The sequence below is a fragment of the Canis lupus genome, chromosome 23, assembly GCF_003254725.2.
Source record: "Canis lupus dingo isolate Sandy chromosome 23, ASM325472v2, whole genome shotgun sequence".
NCBI lineage: Eukaryota > Metazoa > Chordata > Mammalia > Carnivora > Canidae > Canis > Canis lupus.
This window is the reverse complement of record NC_064265.1, coordinates 38,347,682-38,373,160: the sequence shown is the minus strand read 5'-3', so window position 1 is coordinate 38,373,160 and position 25,479 is coordinate 38,347,682. Positions and strand designations below refer to the sequence as shown.

At 38.4% G+C, this 25,479-nt stretch overlaps 1 protein-coding gene across 2 annotated transcripts in view; it reads right to left on the bottom strand.

Moving 5' to 3' along the window:
• PLS1 (plastin 1) overlaps positions 1-25,479 on the bottom strand; it is a 103,377-nt gene that overhangs the window by 34,242 nt on the left and 43,656 nt on the right. For both annotated transcript variants that reach the window (XM_025449013.3, XM_025449014.3), the window contains exons 2-4: positions 8,037-8,140; positions 3,665-3,828; positions 1,201-1,330 (exon numbers count right to left, since the gene is read on the bottom strand). In XM_025449013.3, coding sequence (XP_025304798.1) covers positions 1,201-1,330; positions 3,665-3,828; positions 8,037-8,106 — 364 coding nt within the window. In that variant the 5' untranslated portion in view covers positions 8,107-8,140. The remainder of the gene's footprint in view (positions 1-1,200; positions 1,331-3,664; positions 3,829-8,036; positions 8,141-25,479) is intronic.

Sequence of the window (25,479 nt, the reverse complement as noted above, 5' to 3'; positions counted from 1 at the left end):
ATATTATATCTCAATAAAAAGATTCTTTAAAAATTGAAGAAGATAGTTCATCACTATGGGTAGGTAGAAATGGAGTTAAAGAGTGAATCTCTTAAAAAAAAAAAGAGTGAATCTCTTTTAAAAAATGAAGATAGCAGTTATTGATCACTGCCTTTACTTCTCTGGGGGATTAGGGTAGAAAAAATGGGTGGGGTGGGTGGGAGAAGTGTCAGTATATTGTTACAGAAAAATCCAGTTGGAAGGAAGAAAATCAAGGGGATAATTAACAGATTCAGATCTAAAGGAAAGGGGAAAAAGTTACAGTGAGTTGTTATCAGTAATTTAAAAAGCACAGTTCAGGGGCACCTGGGTGGCTAAGTCAGTTAGATGCTTGCCTCTGGCTCAGGTAATGATCTCAGGGTCCTGTGATAGAGCCCAGTGTCAGGCTCTCTACTCAGCATGGAGTCTTCTTCTCCCTCTTCCTCTCTCCCCACTGTTCATTCTCTCTTGCTCTGGCTCTGGCTCTCCCCTCAAATGAATAAATAAAATCCTTAAAATAAAAAGCACAGCTCTAATTATGCTAATATGAACAAAAGGACCTTGGCCAAAGGTTCTCAGACATGTATCTTGACCATGAAAAGTAAGCTTAACATGGGGTAAGGCATCTCAAGAGTTAATGTGACTGGATTTCCCACTGGGCAACAATCCAGTGATTCTATCAGACCTGGCAAATCAGGTGCTGTGCTCTCTAGTCACCTAGTTGCTTGATAAAAGATGAATCAGGAATCTCAGCCCCTGGAAAATGGAAGGGAAAGGCCCTTGCAATAACCTTTCCACAAACTCCTGGATCAGGCCTAAAAGTAAACCCAACTCACCAGTCAGGATGAAAAATTCATTCAGAGATCATGACTGAACACATTCAATACTGAAATATAAACAATTTCTAGTTTGTTGTTTCTCATCTCCTTGTTGTGCGCTGTGCTGCCTGACACATAGTAGGAACTTACTGATTTCAATGATTCTACAATTTTTCATTCTGACACCTCTGAAGTTGAGGTGCATTTCAAATTTAATGGCATAGTATAGTTGAATCTGATTTTCCCACAATGGTACATAAAACAATGGTGTGAATTATAATGAATGGTATCTTGCATTTGATGAAATATCAGACTTGATGAATGAGTCAATGACTGAAAAATCCAATTTAGATTGGCAAGTTACCTGAGTAAGAATGCTGTGTGCCCTCACTGGAAATGGATGATGTTCCTCCAATAGCAGTAATTCCTTCTCTCTTGTTAATTATTTTGCGGAATGTCTTGCTGATGTCTTTGCTTTTTAACTCTTGCATCAGCTGGAATGGAATATAAGTAGAGCCTTGATCAGACGATCATAAAAAAAAAAAAAAACCTTGCAACGTGAAGGATAATTATGTAGACTTACTTATTTGGAATGATATCAAAATAAATCCTGATCAGGTATTCTCACCCCTATGGGTTGTATACATAAATAGCTCTCATGTCATTTTACCCATAACACAAAATGTACAAATGTTTGCACTCCAAACACTAGAAGAAATTTTGTTATAATTAAGCTTAAATTGAATACATCGAAATTATTCCCCCAGCCATCAGAAAGGATAAATACCTACTATTTATACCAACGTGGATGGAACTGGAGGGTATTATGCTGAGTGAAATAAGTCAATCGGAGAAAGACAATTATCATATGGTTTCACTCATATGTGGAATATAAGAAATAGTGCAAAGGACCGCAAGGGAAGGAAGGGAAACCGAAAAAGGAAAAATTAGAGAGGAAGAGAAACCATGAGAGACTCTTAACTCTGGGAAACAAACTGAGGGTTGCTAAAGGGGAGGGGATGAGGCAACTGGGTGATGGGCATTAAGGAAGGCATGAGATGTTCTACTATATGTTGGCAAATTGAATTAAATTACTAAAAAAAAAAAAAAAAAAAGAAATTTTTCTCCTGTGCTTGCCATGACCTTTGCCCTGCCTTTTGAAAACTAAAGAATAACTTCCATAATAAAGATTTTTATTTATTTATTTTTTAAATATTTTATTTATTCATGAGAGAGACAGAGAGAGACAGAGAGAGACAGGCAGAGGGAGAAGCAGGCTCCATGCTGGGAGCCCGACGTGGGACTTGATCCTGGGACTCCAGGATCACGATCTGAGGCAAAGGCTCAACCTCTGAGCCACCCAGGCGTCCCTCATAAAGATTTTTGAATGCTTTAATGAAGATATTTGCCTGTCCAAATGCTGCAAACATATACTTGTTAAAATAAGTAAGTTAGATATTGTCAGAAATAACATAGGCTTGGAGAAACACCCTCTCTCAATCACTCTCATGACTGGCTAGACTGAATTCAATCAATACTCCAAGCAGCAGACAGAATGAGTTTATAAAAATTTAAATTTGATCATGTCACTTCATACTCTCTTCTTCCTACATCATTGGCTTCTTTTCTCTTAGGATAAAAATGAAAATTCCATAAGACCCTGCATGACCTGACCCCAACTTACTTCTTTAGCTGCACTCTATACCCTTACCATCTTTGCTCTATCCACACTCAGCTTTTTTTCCAAGTGCTTGAGAGTATCTACCATCCCTAAAGCCACAGGGCCTCTACATAGGCTATTGCTTCTGCCTGCCTCAGACATTATTCATTTCCCCCACTCAACCCCTTTTATCTGTTTAACAGCTTTCTTCAGCTCTCAGCTCAGTCACCATAACTTCCAGGACACGTTCCCTGAGCCCCTGGGTTCTCCAGGCTCACCATCAAGTTCTATTTCCATATGAAGCATACGGTCATGGTGGAAGTGTTGGAAGAAGTGACAGTCCTTGCTCAACTGCCAGCTGGTAATGGCAATGTAGCCAGGTCGTCTCTCTTAGCCCAAGAGTTTGAAGTACATGATATTCAATATTCAGCTCTACAATCTATTTTTCTTTTGTTGGTTGAGTCATGTATTGTTTTTCATCTTGTTCAGTTCCCCTGAGCCTGGAGGTACTTTAATAATGAAACAATGCGGGATCCCTGGGTGGCGCAGCGGTTTGGCGCCTGCCTTTGGCCCAGGGCATGATCCTGGAGATCCCGGATCAAATCCCACGTCAGGCTCCCGGTGCATGGAGCCTGCTTCTCCTCTGCCTGTGTCTCTGCCTCTCTCTCTCTCACTGTGTGCCTATCATAAATAAATAAAAATTAAAAAAAAATAATAATGAAACAATGCTATCATAGCCAGTGTCAAAATTTACCTGGTGCCATTTGCAGAAACTGAAGGTATAGCTTATCACAGGAAATAACCAGTTTCTAGGAAGTATAGCTTCCATACCTTAGCTAGTTCAGTCACAAAAGATACTCCATTTCTCAAGATCAAGTACTAAGATATTAAAACAATTGGTGCACAGTCAATAAGCACTGCCCTCAACTGTAGTTTTACTAGCACATGAGCTATTATTGTCAAAACATGACTTTCAACAATTCAAGAATGATTTTTTTTCCTTGGTTTTATGAATTATTTGTAGGCACTGTTGTTGCTACCATCATCATCATTATGAAACAGGGCTTTTCTCTGGTCTCTGTGGTCAGATTTAACCAGAGCAATGACATTACTAAAATTCTGCTCAAAGCAAAAACATCAGTAACCAGGAGAGGATGAGATTACTTACTGACACAAACTCTTCGAAAGTGATTTTGCCATCTTTGTTGTTGTCGGCAACTGCTAGAATTTTCTCCACAATCTCGCGCACCTTGTAGCCAGGCAGGGGAAGGCTTGCTTCCTTAAACAGGTCCTGAAGTTCATAGTCACTAACATACCCACTATTGTCAATATCTGTAAAGATAAATTATGAGCTGTCAAATATCATTTGTGTTAGAGGTGTGCACCCAGAAGGCTTCATGGGAGATTCATAGGCAGGTAGAACCTTTCAGGTTTGTTCTACAAATTCTACAGAATTCACAAAATGGATCTGCATACTATATAAAATATGTGTGTCATATTTGTGTCTTAAGTACACGTAAGGTATTTCTGTTCTGCATTTCACTTAGTGGCACTTCTGTTTCATTTGTCAATAATTCATTGCTTCTTCATTATGTATTTATGATACCATTATGTAGGCTGAATCATGTTTGATGTCATTTTGACATTAAGTGTTCAAGAAATAATTTCACACCTGTATTTGGACTTTTGAAAATAGGTTTCCCGGCGTTTTCACATTATTACTGAGATGCCCTTCCCTAGGCTTTCTCTAGAGACTAGATATCGCTTTGTGACACAGAACAAAGGCAACACAAAACACTCCTGCCCAGAGTTGGCAAGAGAGCTTTGAATTGTATGGTTAGTTGCCTGGATCCACCTTGTTATATAGGCTTCCTTTGCTCATCTACTAATAGTTGCTTTCTTTCCTCTATTTTACTTTTTCTCTTGGTAAAAGGGCCATTCTCACTATAACTCAATTAATGATAAAAATAGAAACTTTTCTCTTAAACTCTCATATACAAGTTTCAGAATTAATACAGTTCAGAATAATGGAAAGTTTCTCACCTAGACTCTTCCAAAAAACAAAATATTGCTATAATCTCAAAAGTCACCTAGGAACCTTGATATTACAATAATAATATTACTTTCTTTGAAGAGAAAAATATCATTTTTCACAAGTCCAAAATTGTTTCCTATAACTCTGAAACAGGCAAACAAACTAGTTGGCTTACTTTTTGTTTGTTTGTTTGTTTTTTACCAGCACTGTGGCAAGGAGTCTTTAAAAATAAACAAGATGGAGGGTGCCTGGGTGGCTCAGTTGGTTAAGCGTCTGCTCTTGATTTTGGCTCAGTTCATGATCTGGGTCATGAGACTGAGCTCTGCATCTGGCTCCATGCTGGGCATGGAGCCTGCTTAAGATTCTTTCTCTCCTTCTGCCCATCCCCCCAACCCTCGCACACAAGATTGACTAAAAGTTGCTTACCTGCTAACCCTCATGCTATACTAACAAGAATACTTGAAGGAGCTGGGGCTCTGGAGATAAATAGGTCCGTGTGCTTAAATCCCCACTCCATCCCTATGGCCTCTGTGGTTTGGGTATGATGTGACAAGAAGTAACAGATACCATTTAAGCACATATTCTTTGTTAAGAACTTATCTCATGAAATCTTTATAACAACCTTCAAGTAGTAAATAATATTATTCTGATTTTAAAGATGAGGAAATCAAGCCTTATATTATAACAATTACAGTTTTAAAAGAAATAAGACTTTCCCATAATAACAAAAATAACCAACTTGATTAAAAAGTGGGCAGAAGAATAGACACTGAATAGAAATGAAGAGACGCTTCTCCAAAGAAGACATACAAGTGTCCAATACACATATAAAAAGATGTTCAACATCACAAATCATTAGGGAAATGCAAATCAAAACCACAATGAGATACTGTTTCACACTCAGGAGGATGGCTATTACAAAAAATTTTCTTAACAGAAAATAAGTGTTGATAAGGATTTGAAGAAACTGAAACCTTAATGCACTGCTGATAGGACTATAAAATGCTATGGCCACCACAGAAAACAACATGATGGCTCCTCAAGAACTTAAACACAGAATTATCATATTATCCAGCAATACCATTTCTAAACATAAACACAAAATAACAGAGAACAGAATTATGAACAGATATTTGTACATTCATGTTCATAGCAACATTATTCACAATAGCAAAAACGTAGAAACAATTCATGTGTCCTTCACAGATGAATGGATAAACAAAATGTGATATAGATAAAAAAAATAGAATGTTATACAAGATGAAGAGTTGGTATTTAATGGGCTTGGGAAGATGGAAAAGTTCTAGAGATAGTGGTATGGTTGCATAACAATGTGAATGTACTTAAAACCACTAAACTGCATACTTCAAAATTATTAAAGCGGTAAGTTTTGTTATGCCTGTTGTATCAAAATTTATAAAGAAAAAAAAGGAAAGAAGACAAATATTTTAACCTCTCACTTCTTTCTTGAGACCCCCAAAATATCCCATCTAGTAAGGTTGGATGGGCATGCCATTCTGCCATTAAGAAAGTTATTTGGTACAAATTATCAGAAAGAATACTGTTTCTAAGTAGCAATTTATCTTGTCAATAAAGCTAGTACATATTGTGCTAGTGTTAAGCACTTCCCTCACACACAGCAAATTACCTGGCTGTCAGATTTCTTCCATCAATGAATTATTTATTCAAAATATCATTAAATAAATATTGCAGGATTATATGTCCATGGGTCATAAAGAGTAAAGTTCATGTGCTAAACAAAGAAAAGAGATTACTAATTCATTCATTTCACTAAGTCCTAGGTAGCACTTTTGTTCAAGCTACCAAACTGCACTATAAAATAACAGCAATAGGAAACTAGGAGATACATTTTTATTACTTCCTCTGTTCCAATGCTCAAAATGAGCAGAACATTCCAAAAATTGCCTGATTTTTTACTTGAAAGACTCTGGGCACTGCATATAATACTCTATAAAATTTATTATTAATAATAATCTTTTAGAAATAATATATTCATGCAATGTTCTAATGACAAATATACCATCCTCAAAATAAAGAAAGGATCAGAATTAAGGCATTCATTATGAGTCTAATTCAGCCACCATATATTCTGTATTTGGAAGGTTTGAGTTGTTAACTCTGGGGATGGCTATGCAGGGAGTAGAAGAGCCCAGAGATTTGTACACTTTATTTCATAACAAGTGAAGTAAAGTATCTTACTTTACTTCATAACAATAATTTGTTAAGTTATGAGCTTTCCTGGCAGCTTTACTTGGGGGGGGGGGGGGGGGGGTCTTTTTTCAAACTTAAATCTTTTTTTTTTTTTTATTATTGGTCTCTAAAATTCATTCTGCACTACATTTAATCTGCATGAATTTTAGTGATTATTCACTAGGTTTGTGAGAAATCTAGACATGAGACCAACTGTGATCATTATATATCCTCCCTAGTCTATCAGCTGTTTCTCATGGACTGCTCTTCTGTACCAGAGAAGGAGGCTACTGTAGGAGGGGCCAGGGTGCGGGTGTCACCATCCCAATGTCCGTTCACTGTGCTCCCTTTTCACTTGCATGCATTTGCAGAATAGTACAAAAGACAATATTTATATTCCTGCTTGCCACAGGTTTCCTAGGAGCAAAGTGCAGAAGAATCGCAATCCAACAGAATATGAGGCGATTTTTTGGAAGAAAAATACAAAGCTGTCAAACAATAATGTCATAATGACAAAATACTGAATGGCTTTAAAAAGTGAAAGAAGAAAAATAGGATATGTGGCCTTTAAAAACAACTCTGAGATTTTTAAAAATTATGCATAAAGGAGAGGGAAATCAGGACATATGGCCTTTAAAAATAATACTCAAATTTTAAAATATTCTGCATAATGTAAGAAAATGTTATTGTTAGTAACAAACACATGAAGGCCAGAGTTCAGCTTATAAACAAGGAAGTGTTTCTATATTTTCTCTCTGTAATGAGGGCATCCTGTTAAGCATATTCAGTTACACTGTCATTCATTAACCTAGATGGCTTTCAGCAAAGAAATTATCAAAGAATTCAAAGTCCAATTCTCCTAGAAATTCAAGCCAGTCTTAGTTTATCTTTCAGAAAGAAAGAAAGAATCCAGTGAAACCTAAATAGGGAAAGAAAGAAAGAAAGAAAGAAAGAAAGAAAGAAAGAAAGAAAGAAAGAAGAAAGAAAGAAAGAAAGGAAAGAAAGAAAGAAAGAAAGAAAGAGGAAAGGAAAGAAGGAAAGGAAGGAAAAGAAAGAAAGGATGGAAAAAAAGAAAGAAAGAAAGAAAGAAAGAAAGAAAGAAAGAAAGAAAGAAAGAAAGAAAGAAAGAAGAAAGAAAGAAGGAAAGAAAGAAAGAAAGAAAGAAAAAGAAAAAAGGAAATGAAGGTAGGGGTAAATGGGTGGTAGTAAAACCAACAAAAGGTATTTCCATTCCTGGAAATCTGATATCAGATTGCAGAATAGCAATGTCGTATTTAGTTTTTCTCAAGCATACCTATTTTATTAAATGCTTCTTGTAGCTCTTCCAGTTCCTCCCGTGAAATGACAGTGGTACTGTTTTCCATCTTTGGAGAAAAGACTATCTTCAGGTCTTTATATCTAGAAAAAGTAATGTTATAAGAAGAACATTAGCCCTTTGGAAACATTTATCTAAGCAATATAAAATACATAGGTGGTAAAATGTCTAGAAGAAATGATCTGAGAGGTCTGGCTGACAAGGAACAAATAGGAACAGACCTCCTCCATCCTGGTAACACCATTTCCCAGCATCGGTGGGTCAGACACTAACAGAGTCAGTACAAGGCAGAAACACCTGTCTTCTATTACACCTTGTGCTTATACAGACATTTCTCAATAGCCTGTACAGTTTTCATTTACATTTTTACCCTATTTCAGTAAAATAAATATTTCAAGTTTGAGAGATGTATAGCATTTATAAATGTAAAGGAAGTGGTCAGAAAGTAAAATTTTAAGACATGGATAATGTCCACAAAAAGAATAAAATAAGTGTATAATTTTTGAAATATAATTTATTCATTAAAAATTTTCACTAATCACTCAAAAACCATATTAAGTTGGCTGATGCCCTCAAAGAGTATTATGTCTCATGTGTCATTTGTGATCTGTATACCAACTTGCTTAAAAATTTTTGGTGTTCTTTCAAAATGACAGATTTCTCTATCTTACAGTTATTCTGGGGCCTGGTTATAATCAAAGTATAATTAAATCTTTGAGTTTTAAAAAATATACCACTACCCACTATTTAATTCTACTCTTAAAAAAAAAAAAAAAAAAGAGCTCCGTAATAGATCTGATAAATGGGTAAATGGAATTCATCTTACTCCCCATATGCAGTTTCTTACATCTTAGCCTTAAATAATACAATTTTATTGAATTCTCACTTTCAGAATTTTTCACTATAGTTGAAACTAAATATAGGCATATTTCTTTTGTGTTGAATGAGATTACACAGATCTTTTAGAATTTTTAAGCATAATCCCCTAGCTCTGCAAAATGCTCATTTTGTCATGGCTGGCTTTGAATGTCTATGGTTTTAGTCATCCTGCATATCCTTCCCCATATTCAAAACAGTTTCTACCCCTTGCCTCAGGTTTTATAAATAGGGACCCAAGGGGCAACTGAGTGGCTCAGTTAAGTAACTGCCTTGGGCTCAGGTCTGAGGATCACAGCTCGGGAATGGGAGATTGGTTGCAGAATGGGAAAGGGGCTTACTTTTCCTTATATGCTTTTCAATTCAGTTTTGTAGACGGTAAGCTTATCAAAACCAAAATAACTAAAAACAAGATAGGCAACTCTGTTAAAACACTGGGAAAAATAAAACAAATATTAGTAGTCTGAAGGCACACATTATGATCCTGATAATGCTAAGATTGATATGCCCAGTAGCTATGTTACAATTTCAAATAAAAGCACCTATTTTCCTTAAAAAGCAAAAGACTATGATTAATATAGTAATATGGGCTCAGTCCATAGGGCACGCAACCCTTTATCTTGGGGTTGTGCATTCAAGCCCATGGTGGGTATAGAGATTACTTAGAAATATATAATCTTTTAAGACTTTATTTGAGAAAGGGGAGGGAGTGAGAGCACAAGCAGGACAGAGGGAGAGGGAGAAGCAGACTCCCTACTGAGCAGGGAGCCCAATGCAGAGCTCTCTATCCCAGGACCCTGGGATGTGACCTGAGCCAAAGGCAGATGCGTAACCAACTGAGCCACCCAGGTGCCCCCCCAAAATATACAGAATTTTTTTTAAAATAAAATAGTAAAATAGTTTATAACTTTTCACAAAGGTATGGCAATTTAGAAGAAGAGTGGCTGATGGAAATCATATTTATTGCCTCTTTTACAAGCATACACTCAAGCGTAAATGTACAATATCAATATTTTTCTAAGTTTTTACAAAATTATAACATTAGGATTCTTCAAAAATGAACTATAGTATATGGTATACCTTAACAGCCATTTTTACACAGCACAGTAAACTATCGGGACCAACACACACTGTTGGCTAAGAAAATAACAGTTGTCAGAATTGATGTATAAAAAACTGTTCTAGTTACATGATCATGAAATAAATTGCTTACTATGATATCTTTCAATAAAAAATATTTCTGCTACAATGGTGCTAACTTTTTAAAAGTTTATGTAAGAAAAAAATAAAAATAAAAGTTTATGTAAGAGAATGTATTCCCTCAACTAAATTTTCAAAATAAGGGGTGCCTGGGTAATTCAGTCAGTTACGCAGCTGCCTTTAGCTCAGGTCATGATTTCAGGGTCCTGGGATCAAGCCCTGGAGTCAGGAACCCTGCTCGGCGGGGAACCTGCTTCTCCCTCTGCTCCTCCCTCTGTTCAAGCTCTTTCTTCTCAAATAAACAAATAAAATCTTTTTAAAAAAATAAATTTTCAAAACAGTATTTAACACTTTAGAAGAAAAGCCTGTGACCCTGTAACTATAAACCTAGTATTTATTTTTGTTATTAGTCCCACATTTAGATGATAACTGCGTGCTGGGAGTCCATTCTCATTTAATCCTTACCAATCCATGAAATAAGTGGTACCCTCATTTTAGTAACTGAGAAAAGGATGCTTCATAGAATTGAGGAATTTTTCAAGGTGTCAAAGTGAATAACTCATAGTCTCATCACCAATCTGTGGTCGAACCCAACTCTGTCTCACTCCTGCCTCTAGGTCGGTGTGCTCTGCAGTCCCCCAAATATAATCTGACATCAAGCTCTGTCTCACGACATCAAACTCTGTCTCACTCCTGCCTCTAGGTCGGTGTGCTCTGCAGTCCCCCAAATATAATCTGACATCAAGGCACGTAAACACATAAATATGTATTTGAATAATAATATATAATCATTTATATAATATATGAAGTATATATTATATACTTGTGAAAATTTTGCATTTTAAAAGAACTCTGCCTCTGTAAAATTCTTTGTAAACTTTTGGGGTTGGAACAATTCTAGCTAGGCCAACTCATATTTATCAAGCACATAACTTGGCAGTCCTGAAACACTCTAGAATGCAGTTATTAGAATTCACTTTGCAATTTTAGAAATGAGGAACCCATCACTTAACTAGCACCTAAACACCTGGCATTGAAGCATTCCTACCTGGATGGCTGAGACAACTCTGAAGAGCATAGTTTTTCAAAGTCAGTCCTGAAAGACGCTACCCAGAGACAGCCAGGATCACTGACTAGAGACCCACCAACAGTGCATGTTTTGTTGAATTCTGTAAATAGATATACCTTCCCGCAGATTTCGACATGTGCCATGTATTTCTTAAGTAATTCCAACACTGCTTTCCTCTTGTGTTTCTTTTTTTAGCTCACATAATTTTATGAACTTTCTTTCACCAATTAAAACCTTTTTTTTGCCCCCCTCCTAATCCTCAAGCATATCATGATACAACCAAATATATATCTAGAAACTTAAGAAGTATATTCTAAAGATAAACTCAATTTAGATGAGATTTGATCTGATCTTTTATCCTCCCCTCAAATTTCTAACCTCCCTGAACCTTTAAGAGCTCTACCAGAATTAGTCTAAGCAGCTGTTTATGATTTACAGGACCTGAGGCCCCAGGATCTAGAATAGTTTCAGAGAAAAGGCATTAGGAACAACCCTGAGACCAACAAGATTCCGATGCCTTTCAATCAACTGTAAAGCTTCTCAATGTGAAGAATCAAAGCTGTTTTCATGGGTACCTTTTGGCTTCCTAGCTACCCTGTTTTCTTTCTTCCTACTGTGGCCCTGGCCCTTTCCCTGGTCACCTCATATTCTGAGTCCTTGAGGTGGCCACTGCCCCAGGTGAGGCAGCCTTCCCTCTAGTCTCCTCCAAAATTCCCTTCTTCCCTTACTTCCCCCTTCTTCAGTAACATAAAAAATAATGGCAACTATTTACTGAGGGCTTTCAATGGGCCTAGAACTATCCTAACCTCCCCCCACCCAAGCTCACTATGTATTTAGCTGTTCTACTGATGGAATAAGCATCGTCTCTTAAATGTAAATTAGAGGGCTACAGAGATTACCTGCCTAAGGAAGGTAGACAAAATAAGAGATTCAAAATCAAATCTGTTCTAGTGCCTCCAAGCCCTTGAAATCTATGTGTGGTTTAATTAAATCCCTATTTTTTCACTGCAAGCATCACAGATAGTTTTTAAACAAAAGATTGATGAGTACTTCACACGTTAAGTATGAATGATTGATAAATCCTTACAGTGCTCATTAAATTTGTATTTTGAGGGCATATTTAAATTTTAAGGGCAAATTTATATTTTATTTAATTATTTAAAGATTTATGGGATCCCTGGGTGGCGCAGCGGTTTGGCGCCTGCCTTTGGCCCAGGGCACGATCCTGGAGACCTGGGATCGAACCCCACGTCGGGCTCCCGATGCATGGAGCCTGCTTCTCCCTCTGCCTATGTCTCTTCCTCTCTCTCTTTCTGTGTGTGTGACTATCATAAATATAAATAAATAAATAAATAAATAAATAAATAAATAAATAAATAAATAAATAAATAAAATAAAGATTTATTTATTTGAGAGAGAGTACATGTGGGGAGGGGGGTGAGGGTGGGAGGGAGGGAAAAAGAGTCTTAAACAGACTCCATGCTGAGCACAGAGCTTGAGGGCCTCAATCTCACCACCAGGATTACAACCTGAGCCAAAAGCAAGAGTCCCATGCTTAACCCACTGTGCCACCCAGGTGCCCTGGAGCAAATTTATATTTTAAAGCAAATGCCTGTTTTCCTTAGAATAATGGATAAATACATTATTATTTAATCAAAAGAATATATTCAACATTAAATAAATGAACCATATCTGTTTCTTAAAAACACAAACTGAAAAAGCAAAGTGCTAGAGGATAGAGTATATATATCGATCACTGTAAATTAAAAAAACACAAAATACTGTATATGTTGTATATATTGTTTATGTTGCCAAACATACGTAGCAAAACTTAAAAACATGTGAGAATGCCATACAAATTCAGAATAGTCTTGTCCTATGGAGAGGAAAGCAAGATGCATAGCTGGGGCTAGAGTGGATCAATTACATTATTTTAAGAGAAATCTGAAGTAATTATGGCAAAATCTTTAACATTGTTCAATCTGAACATTATGGATACTTATAATTTATGGCAAAATTTTCAACATCTGTTCAATCTGAACATTAAGTATATGGATACTAATAATTTAACCCTATCTATGGTTATCCTGTCCTTTTCAATATTTTTTGTTTTAAATATTTCATAATATAACTCTTAAACTCAGACAATAAAAATAAAAAGTAAATAAAATAATAACTATAACACAAGAATATGTTTCGCAGGAAAAAATTTTCCAAAGCCCCTCAGGACATGGGGAACAGTTCTTTTTAAGTACTTCAATACTGAACAATCAAATAGTTACTATTATTGCAGCAGAATAACTTCTTGAAATACCAAATTGTGTTTATTTTCCACCTCCGCACCCTCCCCACTTAGTCCCACTCAACTAAAATAATAACTGCCTCTTGTCTTAGGAATGCTGGCAGCATCGAAAGCAAAACCAGCCTAGAATGGGTGGTTCCTTGAGTCTTTGGGCAGAAGTACAAACTTCCTTAGGGTTTACTTAGGCTGGGTGTGCTGGGAATGGGGCAGCAGGAGGAGGACATCCCTGAGAAGCCACTAGATGAGGAAGACAGAGAAAATTATCCCAGGGGGGAAGGAGGGAAATCTGTGGATGCCAGCGAGCAAGACTACAGCCACAGGGGTGGCAGAGACAGGGACAGACAAGGGGCAGCAGAATCTCTGCCAAAGGGATGCGCAGAGTAAGCAATGGGCGTTTCCCAGGTAGGCCCTGCGCACTGATGAACAAGGACAGAAGAGCCTCTCCAAGCCTTTGCTCTGTTTAAGACCTCTGCCACCAGAGGCTGAGGGGCAGATTCCAGCTGCCTGAGAAAGACTTGACTACTCAGGCAGGATGAAGCATCACAGTCAAAATAAATTTGCCTCAGAGAACATAAATAGGGATGCCTGGGTGGCTCAGTCAGCTAAGCATCTGCCTTTGGCTCAGGTCATGATCTCTGGGGTCCTGGGATCGAGTCTCCCATAGGGCTCCCTGCTCAGCAGGGGTGGGGGGGAGGGGGCCTGCTTCTCCCTCGGCCCTTCCCCTCTTGCTTGTGATCTCTCTCTTTTACTCTCTCTCTCCCAAGTAAACAAATAAAATCTTAAAAAAAAAAAAAACATAAATAAATGTGATATTTGTTTCATACCTTACTTTTATGGGATAGTGTTTCTCTGGGGAACTGCCTAGGATCAGAGGCTCCAGAGCACTGCAGTATCTCTAGGAGCAGTGACTCTATGGCATCCTATATTCCCCCCCCCCTTCTTCATAAACTATTTTCTTATCTCCCACCGCAACCCTCCTCTTTTCCTGTTATGTCCTATTTTCAGCTCCCCACTACAAGCTTAAAGATCACAAGGTCACTGGAATAAATCACTATATGAAAAAATAAATAGCTAAGAAATATGAATTAATTGAAGAGTTTTCTTTTTAGTTTAATGGAAACCTGGCAAATTCTTTCCTTTATATTTACTGTATATATTATATTTATTATTATTTCCAGCAGTCTTTTTTCAACCACATTTCACAATAGTGGCATCATTCATTTTCCAAAAAGCAAACATTCATATTCCATATCAACCGATACTTTATCAGATTTTCTCCAGTTAATTGGAATGTCTGTGGCCTCTCTAAATATGAACTGGGAGACCTGACTTTGTTAAATATTAGGCTCCTACTCTACCTACCAGACTGACCTCTCTGGTTTTTTGTTTTAAGATTTTATTCATTCATTCATTTGAGAGAGAGAGATGAAGACAGTGAAAGAGAGCATGAGTAGGGAGAAGAGGAAGAAGCAAGCTCCCCTCTGACCAGGGAGCCCCACGTAGAGCTTGATCCCAGGACCCCGGAACCATGACCTGAGCCGAAGGCAGATGCTTAACCCACTGAGCCACCCAGGCGCTCCCAGACTGACCTCTCTTTGGACAGAGCAAGCTATTAAATGGGTACAATATAACTCAGATTTCTCCCGAGCATCCTTCTGCAAAGTGAAGTCAGTGGGGATCATGACCCAAACCAGAATACCAATGGAAAAGCATATGGTTGAGTCAACAAGCATTTTAAATTCAGAAAGAGTCAGACCAAACAAAGAAAAACAAACAAACAAACAAAAAATTATATAGGAAGGTTTAGAATAACTTTCACAAGGAAAGACACCTTATTGAAATGGAAGCTGCGCCACCACAACTCTGACCATCACTGCTTAGTTTATAGGATTTGGTCACCCAAGCAGAGGTTCAAACGTTACCTGACTCATGCAAGTGAACGAATGGGTGTGAAGAATTAGAGTTGCTCAGTGATTGACTAGCCACTATGTAAAGAAAACTGGTCTCTTCTCACAAGGCCTTACTCCAAACTTCTCTGCATTGATCCTGACTAACCCCAAACAGGGCCTACTCAGTTTAGAAACCCCAACACCTACTTAGAGGTGTAAGTGTGAAAGTGATGAGGGATGGCCTGCCTAGGGAGAGGATAGTATGTAAAGCTTGCCTCCTGCTTGGGGCTCAGCTCCACCCAGATAGGTCATGAGTGTATCCACCGTGCCTCCAATGGTACAGGTACAGCTCCTCTACTGCAGCCTGCCCAGAAGGCAGGAAAATCTTTGCCCCTATGTTAGCACAGAAATACTTAGCAATTTTTTAGTTGAGAAATAGAAAATTGCATTAAGTGTATACATAAAAGATACAAAGTAGAGTTTACTGATCAAAGTTTAGGTCAAGAGTATCCATAGCAGACTAAAAGGGACCATTCGGGAATGTGAATGGTATCTTCCTAAAGCCTCAAGCTCTCTCCAAATTCAACATAAAGTGTATATGGCTAACTTGAAGCTGAGGAAATTACAGTCTATCAAGTGGGAATCAGTTCTTAGGCCCTGCTAACCAATGATGCCCCATGAACCCAGGCTTGGCACCACTTCTTCCCAGCAGCCCATGAAAATTCTTCCTGGTCCCTGAAGTCCTGGAGGAAGATGGAGGCCCTTACATCTGACCCCCAGCCTTTAGCCTTTTCCTGCTGTGTCCATGAGGTCAGCCAGGGTTCTGAGCTCCAGTGGACTGTTGCCCACAGGAATCAGGGCCAACGTTGCCAAATCTTCTAATTTTTAAAGAGAAAGCAGAAATCCATATTTGTATGTGAAATTTTATTTTCAAATCTTGCAATCAATATGAATTCTTATAAAGTACCATGTGTGTCAGACTAGAACTCTGGTCTATTAATTTTGTTTCTACACCTCCCCAATTCCATGCTATTTCACTTGGTCTTCCAAGGGCACTTGGTAATACTGTATGTTTGCCTAGAAACACTCGCATCATATTAGCTCATTCTAAGGGCTAGAAAAAACATTTTGTCCCTTAATGTGTCAAAACCCAACCTCAGTTATGCACCACTCACCACATCCCTGATCCCAGTAAGGGATATTTCTAAGTGTCAGCTCCTCTGAGAGAAGAGGAGCCAGCAGGTCAGGAGCCCACTAATCACAGATTCCCAGCTCAGGTAACTGGATCTGCCCATTATCCTAAGATCTTTTCCTTCTCTTTTATTATTTATAACCCATATACTCTCCCCACTCCCACCCCCACTTTAGGAGTTCTCTTCTCTGGCTCTCTGAGAAAATTCAACACACCAATGTTACCAAAGCTGCTATCCTATAATGTTAACAATATCATCAATACTTCAAGTACCATTTCCTGAACATGTTTTGTTTTCTTCTCCAGTAACTATTTCCCTTCTCCTGATAATAGTACCAATTTTAGTTTGGGGGCTCCACTCATTCCATATAATCCATATGTAACATTTGAGTGAAGCTCCAGGTTGAAGCCAATCAGCACATCATATTCTCTGGCCATAGGGATTTGGTGTAGGGACAGGCATATAACCTAGTTGGAGTCAATGAGACACAAGAATGTTTTGTGGAACATTCTGTAATAGGAATCCCACAAACTCCCTTGGATCAGTTTTTCATGAAGTCAAGGCCGGAGCAGCTGCATGCATCTTGCCTCCAGGAGGGGAGGACTCGGGGTTTAAGAATAAAGCCAAAACCAACAGAGCAGAAAGCAGAACCAGCATATGAAGAGAAAACATGACCAGACAGGGTTGAGTGCTAAATCCCACTATGCTAAAGCCTTGATACATTAGTTACTTTAAACAATTTTTTTAAAAAGCCAAATTGGGTTCCTGTTACTTGCAACAAAGAATCCAAACTGATACACAAACAGTAACAACAATATAGTTTACAAAAAGAAAATAAAAGAGAGTCAATTCCTCAAATGATAGAAAACATTTGAACATTCTGAATTGGGAAAGAAAATCATATTTTCTAAATTTACATCTAAATAAGAAGCACTATTTCTGTCATAATTTTTTTAGTTGGAGGTTTGTTGGTTTGTTTTTGGAGTGGGGTCTGGACGGAGAGAGGGAAAGAGAATTTTAAGCAGGCTCCACTGTAAGCCATACTCTCTAAAAAGGAATTTTCTATGATTCCCAAGACTCTCAGCTTCATCTTTATCCCCTTATCTACTGACAATGGACACATTTAATCTGCCTACTTGGCATTGGTGTCAATTAAGGTATTTTCATCATAAGCAACAAAAACCAATTCTGGCAAAATTTGCCCAAAGAAAGGGAACAAACTGGAATATGCTGGCTCAATGAGTCAGGGAGGGCTGAACAAGGCTCGGAAGGACAGGTGCCAGGCAGTTCTCAGGAGCTCCACAATGCAAACTATGATGTGCCACTTTTAGAGGTTGTCTCCAGATGCCTCAACCACTACCAGGTGTGGATGACAGTCTGATCCCCAGGATGTTAGTCTGATTGGCAGAGCTCAGGTCACATGCCCAACTCTGTGGTCAGAGGATACCAAAGAGACCTATAGGTGCAGAGAAAATCCTTGTCCTAGGTTCATTTGCCTTCTGCACAATCTCTATGTCAGCAAGAAGCAAAAGCCAAGGTTTAAATCTGACTCCCAAGCAATGCAAGCACGCCATTCTAATAGTTTTCTCCTGAACTGAACTCATCCCATCCAATGAAGAACGCCTAAAGGTCATATAAACAAGACTCATAAAACCTCCCCAAACTCCATCCAAAGAAATACAAAATATAATACTTATACACAATAGCAGCCCAAAAAGGCAAGGGAGACCTCCCTTACCCCTCTGACAGTAATAAACATTCATGGATGCTCACCATAAGCCAAGCACTGTTCTAAGTAGTACATATATCATCTCAATCGACACAGCGACTCCCTGAGGTTGGTAGTACTACAATTCCCATTTTACAGGAAAGAAATTGAGGCCTAAAGCTTCACAATAAGTGGCAGGGCTGGGATCCATGTCCAGAAAGTTTTCCAAATCCAGACCCTTAATTATACTTCATAGTGATGGTCCCCATACATCCTCTTCCTCCTCTATATCTCAGGTTATATCCCCTGTTACCATTTCCTATTAGAAAAAGCCCTAGAACCTGGCTTTCAAGTATACAGTTAGAGTGATGTGTGGACAATTAATAAAGAGGGTCAGAGTTGGTTTCTGCAGGTAGTAAAATAAAGTGCCTCAGAGTTTCAACTCTCAAAAACACTGTTTTTAATTTATCAATGTGTGATCTGTCTTACTAGAAACTCAGAGGATGAATGAAAGGATTTAAATGAGCTGTGTGAAAATTACATGAATTCTTTTACATTTTTTTCTGTCTCTACAAAACTACCTTGTTCCTATGTATTATTTAGTCACGGGAAATTATACATTAGAGTTAACAGGCCAGACTGTAACTGCCTATAATGCCAAATATTTCATTCAAGAATAAATTCCTCAACACAAACACCAAAGAGCTGTCAGAGAACAGGAAGTTAAGTCACTTCCAAGGGCTCTGGAATAATCTGGGCATTTCTTCCTAGTTTATAATCCTTTCCCTCCATTTCCACCCAAGAATTTCTATGTAAATGATTCACTGCAATACAGACATTCTTGTGCAACTTGTGTCCAGTGAGGAGAGGAGTCCTAACCAGAAGGTTTCTGGGTTGGGGTTTGAGCTTTAACTTCCAAAGCACACATTAGTTTAAATTTGCAGGGTTTCACTTTGTACATAAATTAAAACAGTGTTTTCAGATGAAATTCTGAAGTACTTTATTTTACAACCTACAGAAACCAATTGAGACCCTCTGTATTAACTGACAAAGGAAGGAGTTATCACATGTGTGTGTGTTTTCAATGACCCAAAGAAACCTTTCCTAAAATCCTAAATTTCTATAAGTTATGGATAAAAATCAACGGTACCAAAAAAAATGCTATTTTCTAACAACTGCAAAGAATGCCATACTACAAAGAGTTAACGCTATCAACACAGTTTTCTTCAAGAGTACAATAGTTAACAAATCTATGGTTTTATCCCTAACAGTCTGCATGCTACCACAAAACGATTTTACCAGCTGAACATAACAGGTCAGAGCCATTCCTACTCATAGGAGATGGACACTTCCACAGTACAACTAGATACATGCCCAAGCACTATAAAGTATCTTTACCTTTTGCTGTGTAGAATGGAACGAAGCAATGCCCACTACCAGCTCTGGAAAATTTCTCTCACCAGAATCTCAGCATTAGAAAAATTAAACGGCACTTGATATATATCAAGTATTTTCTACTTTCCAAGCATCCAACTTGCCTCTTTAAGTCATTGTTAGACACAGGTTTCCCAATAGAGAAACTGAGACACAGTGAAGTTTAATGAGTTATCACATTTATAACTGGGCATCTAGGCAGAAGTAAAATGATGTGCTCAGCACTCTACAAGTCTTTGACAATGCTGGGTAAGAGTATTTACATCAAAAAAAGGCTCACAGTAAACACCCCTAAAAGCAAATACAGTCAAAACTGAGATGCATTGGCATGAATGTTTACATGCCATGGGTCGTACCATTTTAGAAATAAAGGAAGAAATTAATAAGAGCTACTGTAGACATTAACTGATAGCTTAATGAGTCAAAGCAAATAAGGATAAAGAAAACCTGAGTAATAAATTATAAAGCTACAAAATTTTCTACAACTCTCAAATTATAATCCTTATTTTCCTGAATTAAATCAAAGTTAGCTGGAAGGCCTACTCAACATGATCACTTGAGAAACCAACACTTTATTACATAAATCCCTCTCCATTTTCTAAGCTATACCAGGATTCCAGAACTTATAGAAGAACAGGAAAAATGGGGAAGACAGTTTCTGACACCACCACCTTCTGGGTCCATGTCATCCATTCAAAAGCACTAGCATCCACACCCTAAATTATAAGCCTAGAAACAGTGACCTTTCTTTCCAAGGTCCATCCCAGTCATCTGAGACATCTATGTATGGTCTCCCAAACTAAAAGCCTCAGAGTCATCTTGACTCCATTACCCACTCCCTACAAAAAACTGTAACTTACCATCAAATCCTAGGACCAAATTCTGGAATACCCCCTCCCCTCCATCTACACACATCACTCCCTTAGTCCAGGACTCTCATTTCTTGTGAGGATTACTTGACCAGGTTCTATCTCCCCAACTCTCCCCCAGCCAGTACTTGGCTCTTACTCTGTGCCCATCAGCTTCAACATATACCTTCAAACAGAGCCATCTTAACAATGGATTTAATAAGAAATATTTTACTTAAGATTTCATGGAAAGGTGAAGAAGAAAGTTTACACTGCAGACCACTGGACAAAATCATGCACATTTTCCTTTTATTACTTCCATCTTTCCCCCAAACTCTTCTGTGGGATGGCACCTCCTTCCCTACCACAACTCCCAGACCACCCTCTTTAGGTTTCAGCCTCGTTCTTGAGGTTATTTCTTTCCTTAACCTCCACCCCAACCACTTTTCTTATGTTGCGCAATTCAACTCTATGCTGACCTGCAGTTTGCACTCTCACCCACCACCCTGTCACCAAACACACCTTCCACCTAAGGAACCAACCTCCTTAGGAGGCAGTAGGGAAATAGCAAAAAAACAAAAAAGGACAAGTTAGTAGTCACTCTAGCCCCATATGACTAAGAAAATTTTCTCAACTGAAAAATCACTGGCCTATTGAAAACATCCCTTTAAAATGGCCACCAGGGGCGCCTTGGTGGTACAGTGGGTCAAGCCTCTGCCTCTTGGTTTATGGTTTCTGTCCTGGTCCTACTCTCAGGGTAGTGAGATGGAGCCCCAAGTCAGGCTCCCAGCTTAGCGCAGAGTCTGCTTGAAATTCTATCTCCCTTCCTTTTGCCCCACCCACTCAGGCTCGCTCTCTCTAAAATAGAAAAATAAATCTTTTTAAAATATAGAAATAAAAAACAAAATGGCCACTAAACCAAATGGAAATTAAAATAATAATGATTTCTTTTTTTGCCCAGAAAATTAGCATACATGCTTTTAAAGGATAAGAACCAATTGGAGCAATAGTTGCAGGAAATACACAAACCGACTGTACTCCCTGCAAATTGAAACAAATTTCCTGCAGGATAATTTAGTAACAACAGGACCAAAGTCTCAAAAATCCTGATGAAGGAATTCCACTTGTAGGAATTATTCTACAGAAACAAGCTGAAATAAGCAGAGAGATATCGGTATAAACAAGTCCATCTCATCATTACTTAAAATAATGAAAAAACTAAAACCACCTAAATTTCTAAAAATAGAGGACTTTCTTAATAAAATATAGTAGACTCTTATAAAAGTCAGGCAGTCATTAAAAGTAATGTTCTCAAAGAATACGAGGAAAAATTCACAACATATTATCAGGTTAAAACAAAGGGAATTATCAATATGTGTAATATATTCCCAACTTTGTTTAAAGTATGTATCTGAGCAAAGAGTAGATAGTCAAGACAACAGGTAAGTTCCTCCACCCATTTCAAATATAGAGAAATGTTAGCTAAGGGGCCCTGGGGGGCTCAGGAGGTTAAGCATCTGACTTCATTTCAGCTCAAGTCATGATCTCAGGGTTGTAAAACTGAGCCCCATGTTGGGCTCTGCCTTGGCATGGAGCCTACTTAGGATTCCCTCTCTCCCTCTCCCTTATTTACACCCTCTCCCTCTTAAAAAAAATACACACACACACACACACACACACAAATACAAATCTTTAAATTTTTTCAATATGCATCTAAGCCTAAGCAAGCAAAAAAATTATCTTCTGGTACCAGAAATAAGGTGGGAAATCAAGCACAAGCAGGTCCACATTCACATCTCAATGGACAGGAGCTGAACCCTCAGGCTGTGAACACAACAGAAACTTAGAAGTGGAGCATAAAGCTGAAAACCAGGAAGGGGCAATCCTCTGTGTAAAGAGAGATGCTCCACATGGACTATACACAGAAAGAAGGTTCTCATGAGAAATCAGAACCCCAAATCTGCCCTTGGTGTGAGTGTGAGGTCTGAATTTTACATCACCTTCCTGCGGGAACCTGAGAAACCAATGAAATCATATGGATCTGGGAGGCAGAAGCAAAACCGCCCCATAGCAACAACTCCATCCCTGAGAGCATACACTGAACTCCACTAAAGAACATGTTCTGAAGAAAAGCTCCCAGACAAAAATTACAAATCATAGAAGAACCCATCACGATGGAAGATATTAAAAGACTTCCAAACTGGAAATCATGAAAGAAACTTTTAAAATAAGTATGGCTGAAATACTCAGACATAAGGAATTCAGTTATAAGTAAAACACAGGACATAATTTTTTAAGAATACATTTAAAAGTATTTTAAAAGTGAGTAGGAGATACTATATATAAAACTGATAAAAGGAGCTATTTGAGGGGATGAGGGTGGCAAGATTATGGATAATTTAAACTTTTCTATAAGTTGCCTGTTTTTCACAATGACCATATATTACTTTTATAACAGACAAAAAGTAAAGGAAGGAAAAAAGTGAAGATTCACATTTAACCATTCCTACAGGACAGTTAAAAATAATTCTGAAGGGTGCCCACATGGCTCAGGTGGTTCAGCATCCAACTCTTAGTTTCAGCTCAGGTCCTGATCTCATGGCTTGTGGGATTGAGCCCTATGTCAGGCTCTGAGCTCAGCAGGAGTCTGCTTGGATATTCTCTCCATCTGCCTCTTTTCCCACTCAAGCATGCTCTCTCTCTCTCTCTCTCTCTCTAATACATAAATCTGAGGATAAACCTTGATGTACTAGAATAAATCCAAGCTTGTATCTAATGGAATGCCCCTATATCATGAGATACCACTCCTGCCCATACCACATGCTCCAGTCATACCGAGCACACCAGCAGATCCAGTACAGTCAGTTCTTCCTTAATACCAACCCTCTGCACATGTCCTTTTCCTAGAATTCTCTTCAGCCTTTCCTCGCCCTGCAAATTCCTAGTAATCATTCCAGATCCAGGTAAAGATCATTTCCCCATAGAGACTTTCTCAACTCCCTCAGATCAAGCAGCTATGCCCCCTTCGCAATGCCAAAGAAAGTCCTTCAAGGGATCCCTGGGTGGCTTAGCGGTTGAGTTGCCTGCCTTTGGCCCAGGGCATGATCCTGGAGTCTTGGGATGGAGTCCCACATCGGGCTCCCTGCTTGGAGCATGCTTCTCCCTCTGTCTGTATCTCTGCCTCTCTCATGAATAAGTAAATAAAATCTTAAAAAAAAAAAAAAAAAAGTCCTTCAACACTCTGGTGAATGCCAGTGTGCATACTGCATCTTCTGTACATCCTACTTCCATCGAGGACTGGGCTTGTGGAGATCTAAGGAACACCTTTTCTCAGATCATCTCTGAATACTGAGTTTCCAACACTTTGCTTACCCATAGACAGCACTCAATAAAAATTTGTTATTTGAATACAAGTATAAAAATCATTAAAATCCTACCAAGTATAAGCAGGGGAATCATCTGCTCAGTATAGTTTCTCTCCTTTAACCTCAGTAAAGGGAATTAGAGTCATCTACCCACTGTTTGCTAACAGCCTCATGAACAACTGTCATCACAAATACTACTTGCCAGGTCTTTTTTTCTGGCCTTGTATTATATCCTATCCTGACATACCATGCAGGTAATTATACTCATTTTAGCTTCCCTAGTTTATAAAATTCTTCCAGCTGATTTTAATATTTTAAAGTGTTATTTTTTTTTGTTATAGAAATGTCCAACATGGAGTTCAAACTCATGACCCCGAGATCAAGAGTCGCATGCTTTACCAAAGGAGCCAGCCAGTTACCCCCTCCCAGCTGATTTTAATCAATGCCTTAAGTCATTTGCATGTAGCAGACATGATTGTTCTAGGGTTCCTTGAACACTGTTCCTTGGGTACTGGAAATACATGTAGAAAGAATAACATAAAGGGACTCTCAATTCAATCAAATGAAAATAGTTTATGACTACTCAGGGCTGAACACTTATGCTGAGATATAAAAGATAATACAGATTTATTTTCTATACTCAAAAAATTTAAACTCATTCATTCAGTCAGTCAATATTTACTGAGGGCCAGCTACGCTCTTAGCCCAATGTTAAGCACTGTGAAGAGCCTCAAGACATTAATATTTGGTCTAGGCATTCCAGAAGCTTACAAACTAGTTGGAGGGTGGGGGCGGGTGGGTAGATAGGAGAAACACAAATAGAAAGTTAAATAGCAATGTTAGTATTACGTATATAATTGATAAAATTCAGAAGAAAAATGCTAAAATGATGTTAAGATCATTTTTAAGATGTAAGAAGTATCACAGGGTAGATGGTACGGTCTGGACATAAACAACAGGGGAGAGAGGCTTCTGTATACCCATGTGATCCAGAGAGTATTCCATGGAGGAGTGAGAACTGGGGAAAGACATGTGATCTCACATATAATGGGGTAAAACTGCTCAATAGTAACTTACTGTTTTTACAATCTCCCTACCCCATTCTCTCCACCATTCCACTACTAAGCCAGGTATATTTGAAGGGGATTCAGGATTTTTTTTTTTTTTTTATGAAATCTCTACACCCAAGGTAGAGCTTGAACTCACAACCTTGAGATCAAGGGTTGCATGCTCTATCAACTGAGCCAGCCAGGCACCCTAAGGATTCAGGACCTTAATAAAGGGACACCCCATGGACCACAAACCAACTGGGAATTCAGATGCTTCCACAGATACCAGCATGAAGGGACACCTGGGGACTACAGGAACCTAAGTCTTACCAGAAGCCAGTGTCAGAGAAACAACAGTCCTGAACTCAACTCCTTACCCTCAAACCCATGCCATGACACAGTGAAATTTCTGAAAACTTAAATACCACACAGTGAAGGAGACAACTGAGTTCAGCCTTCAATGACTGATTTACCCCATATAACTAGGAA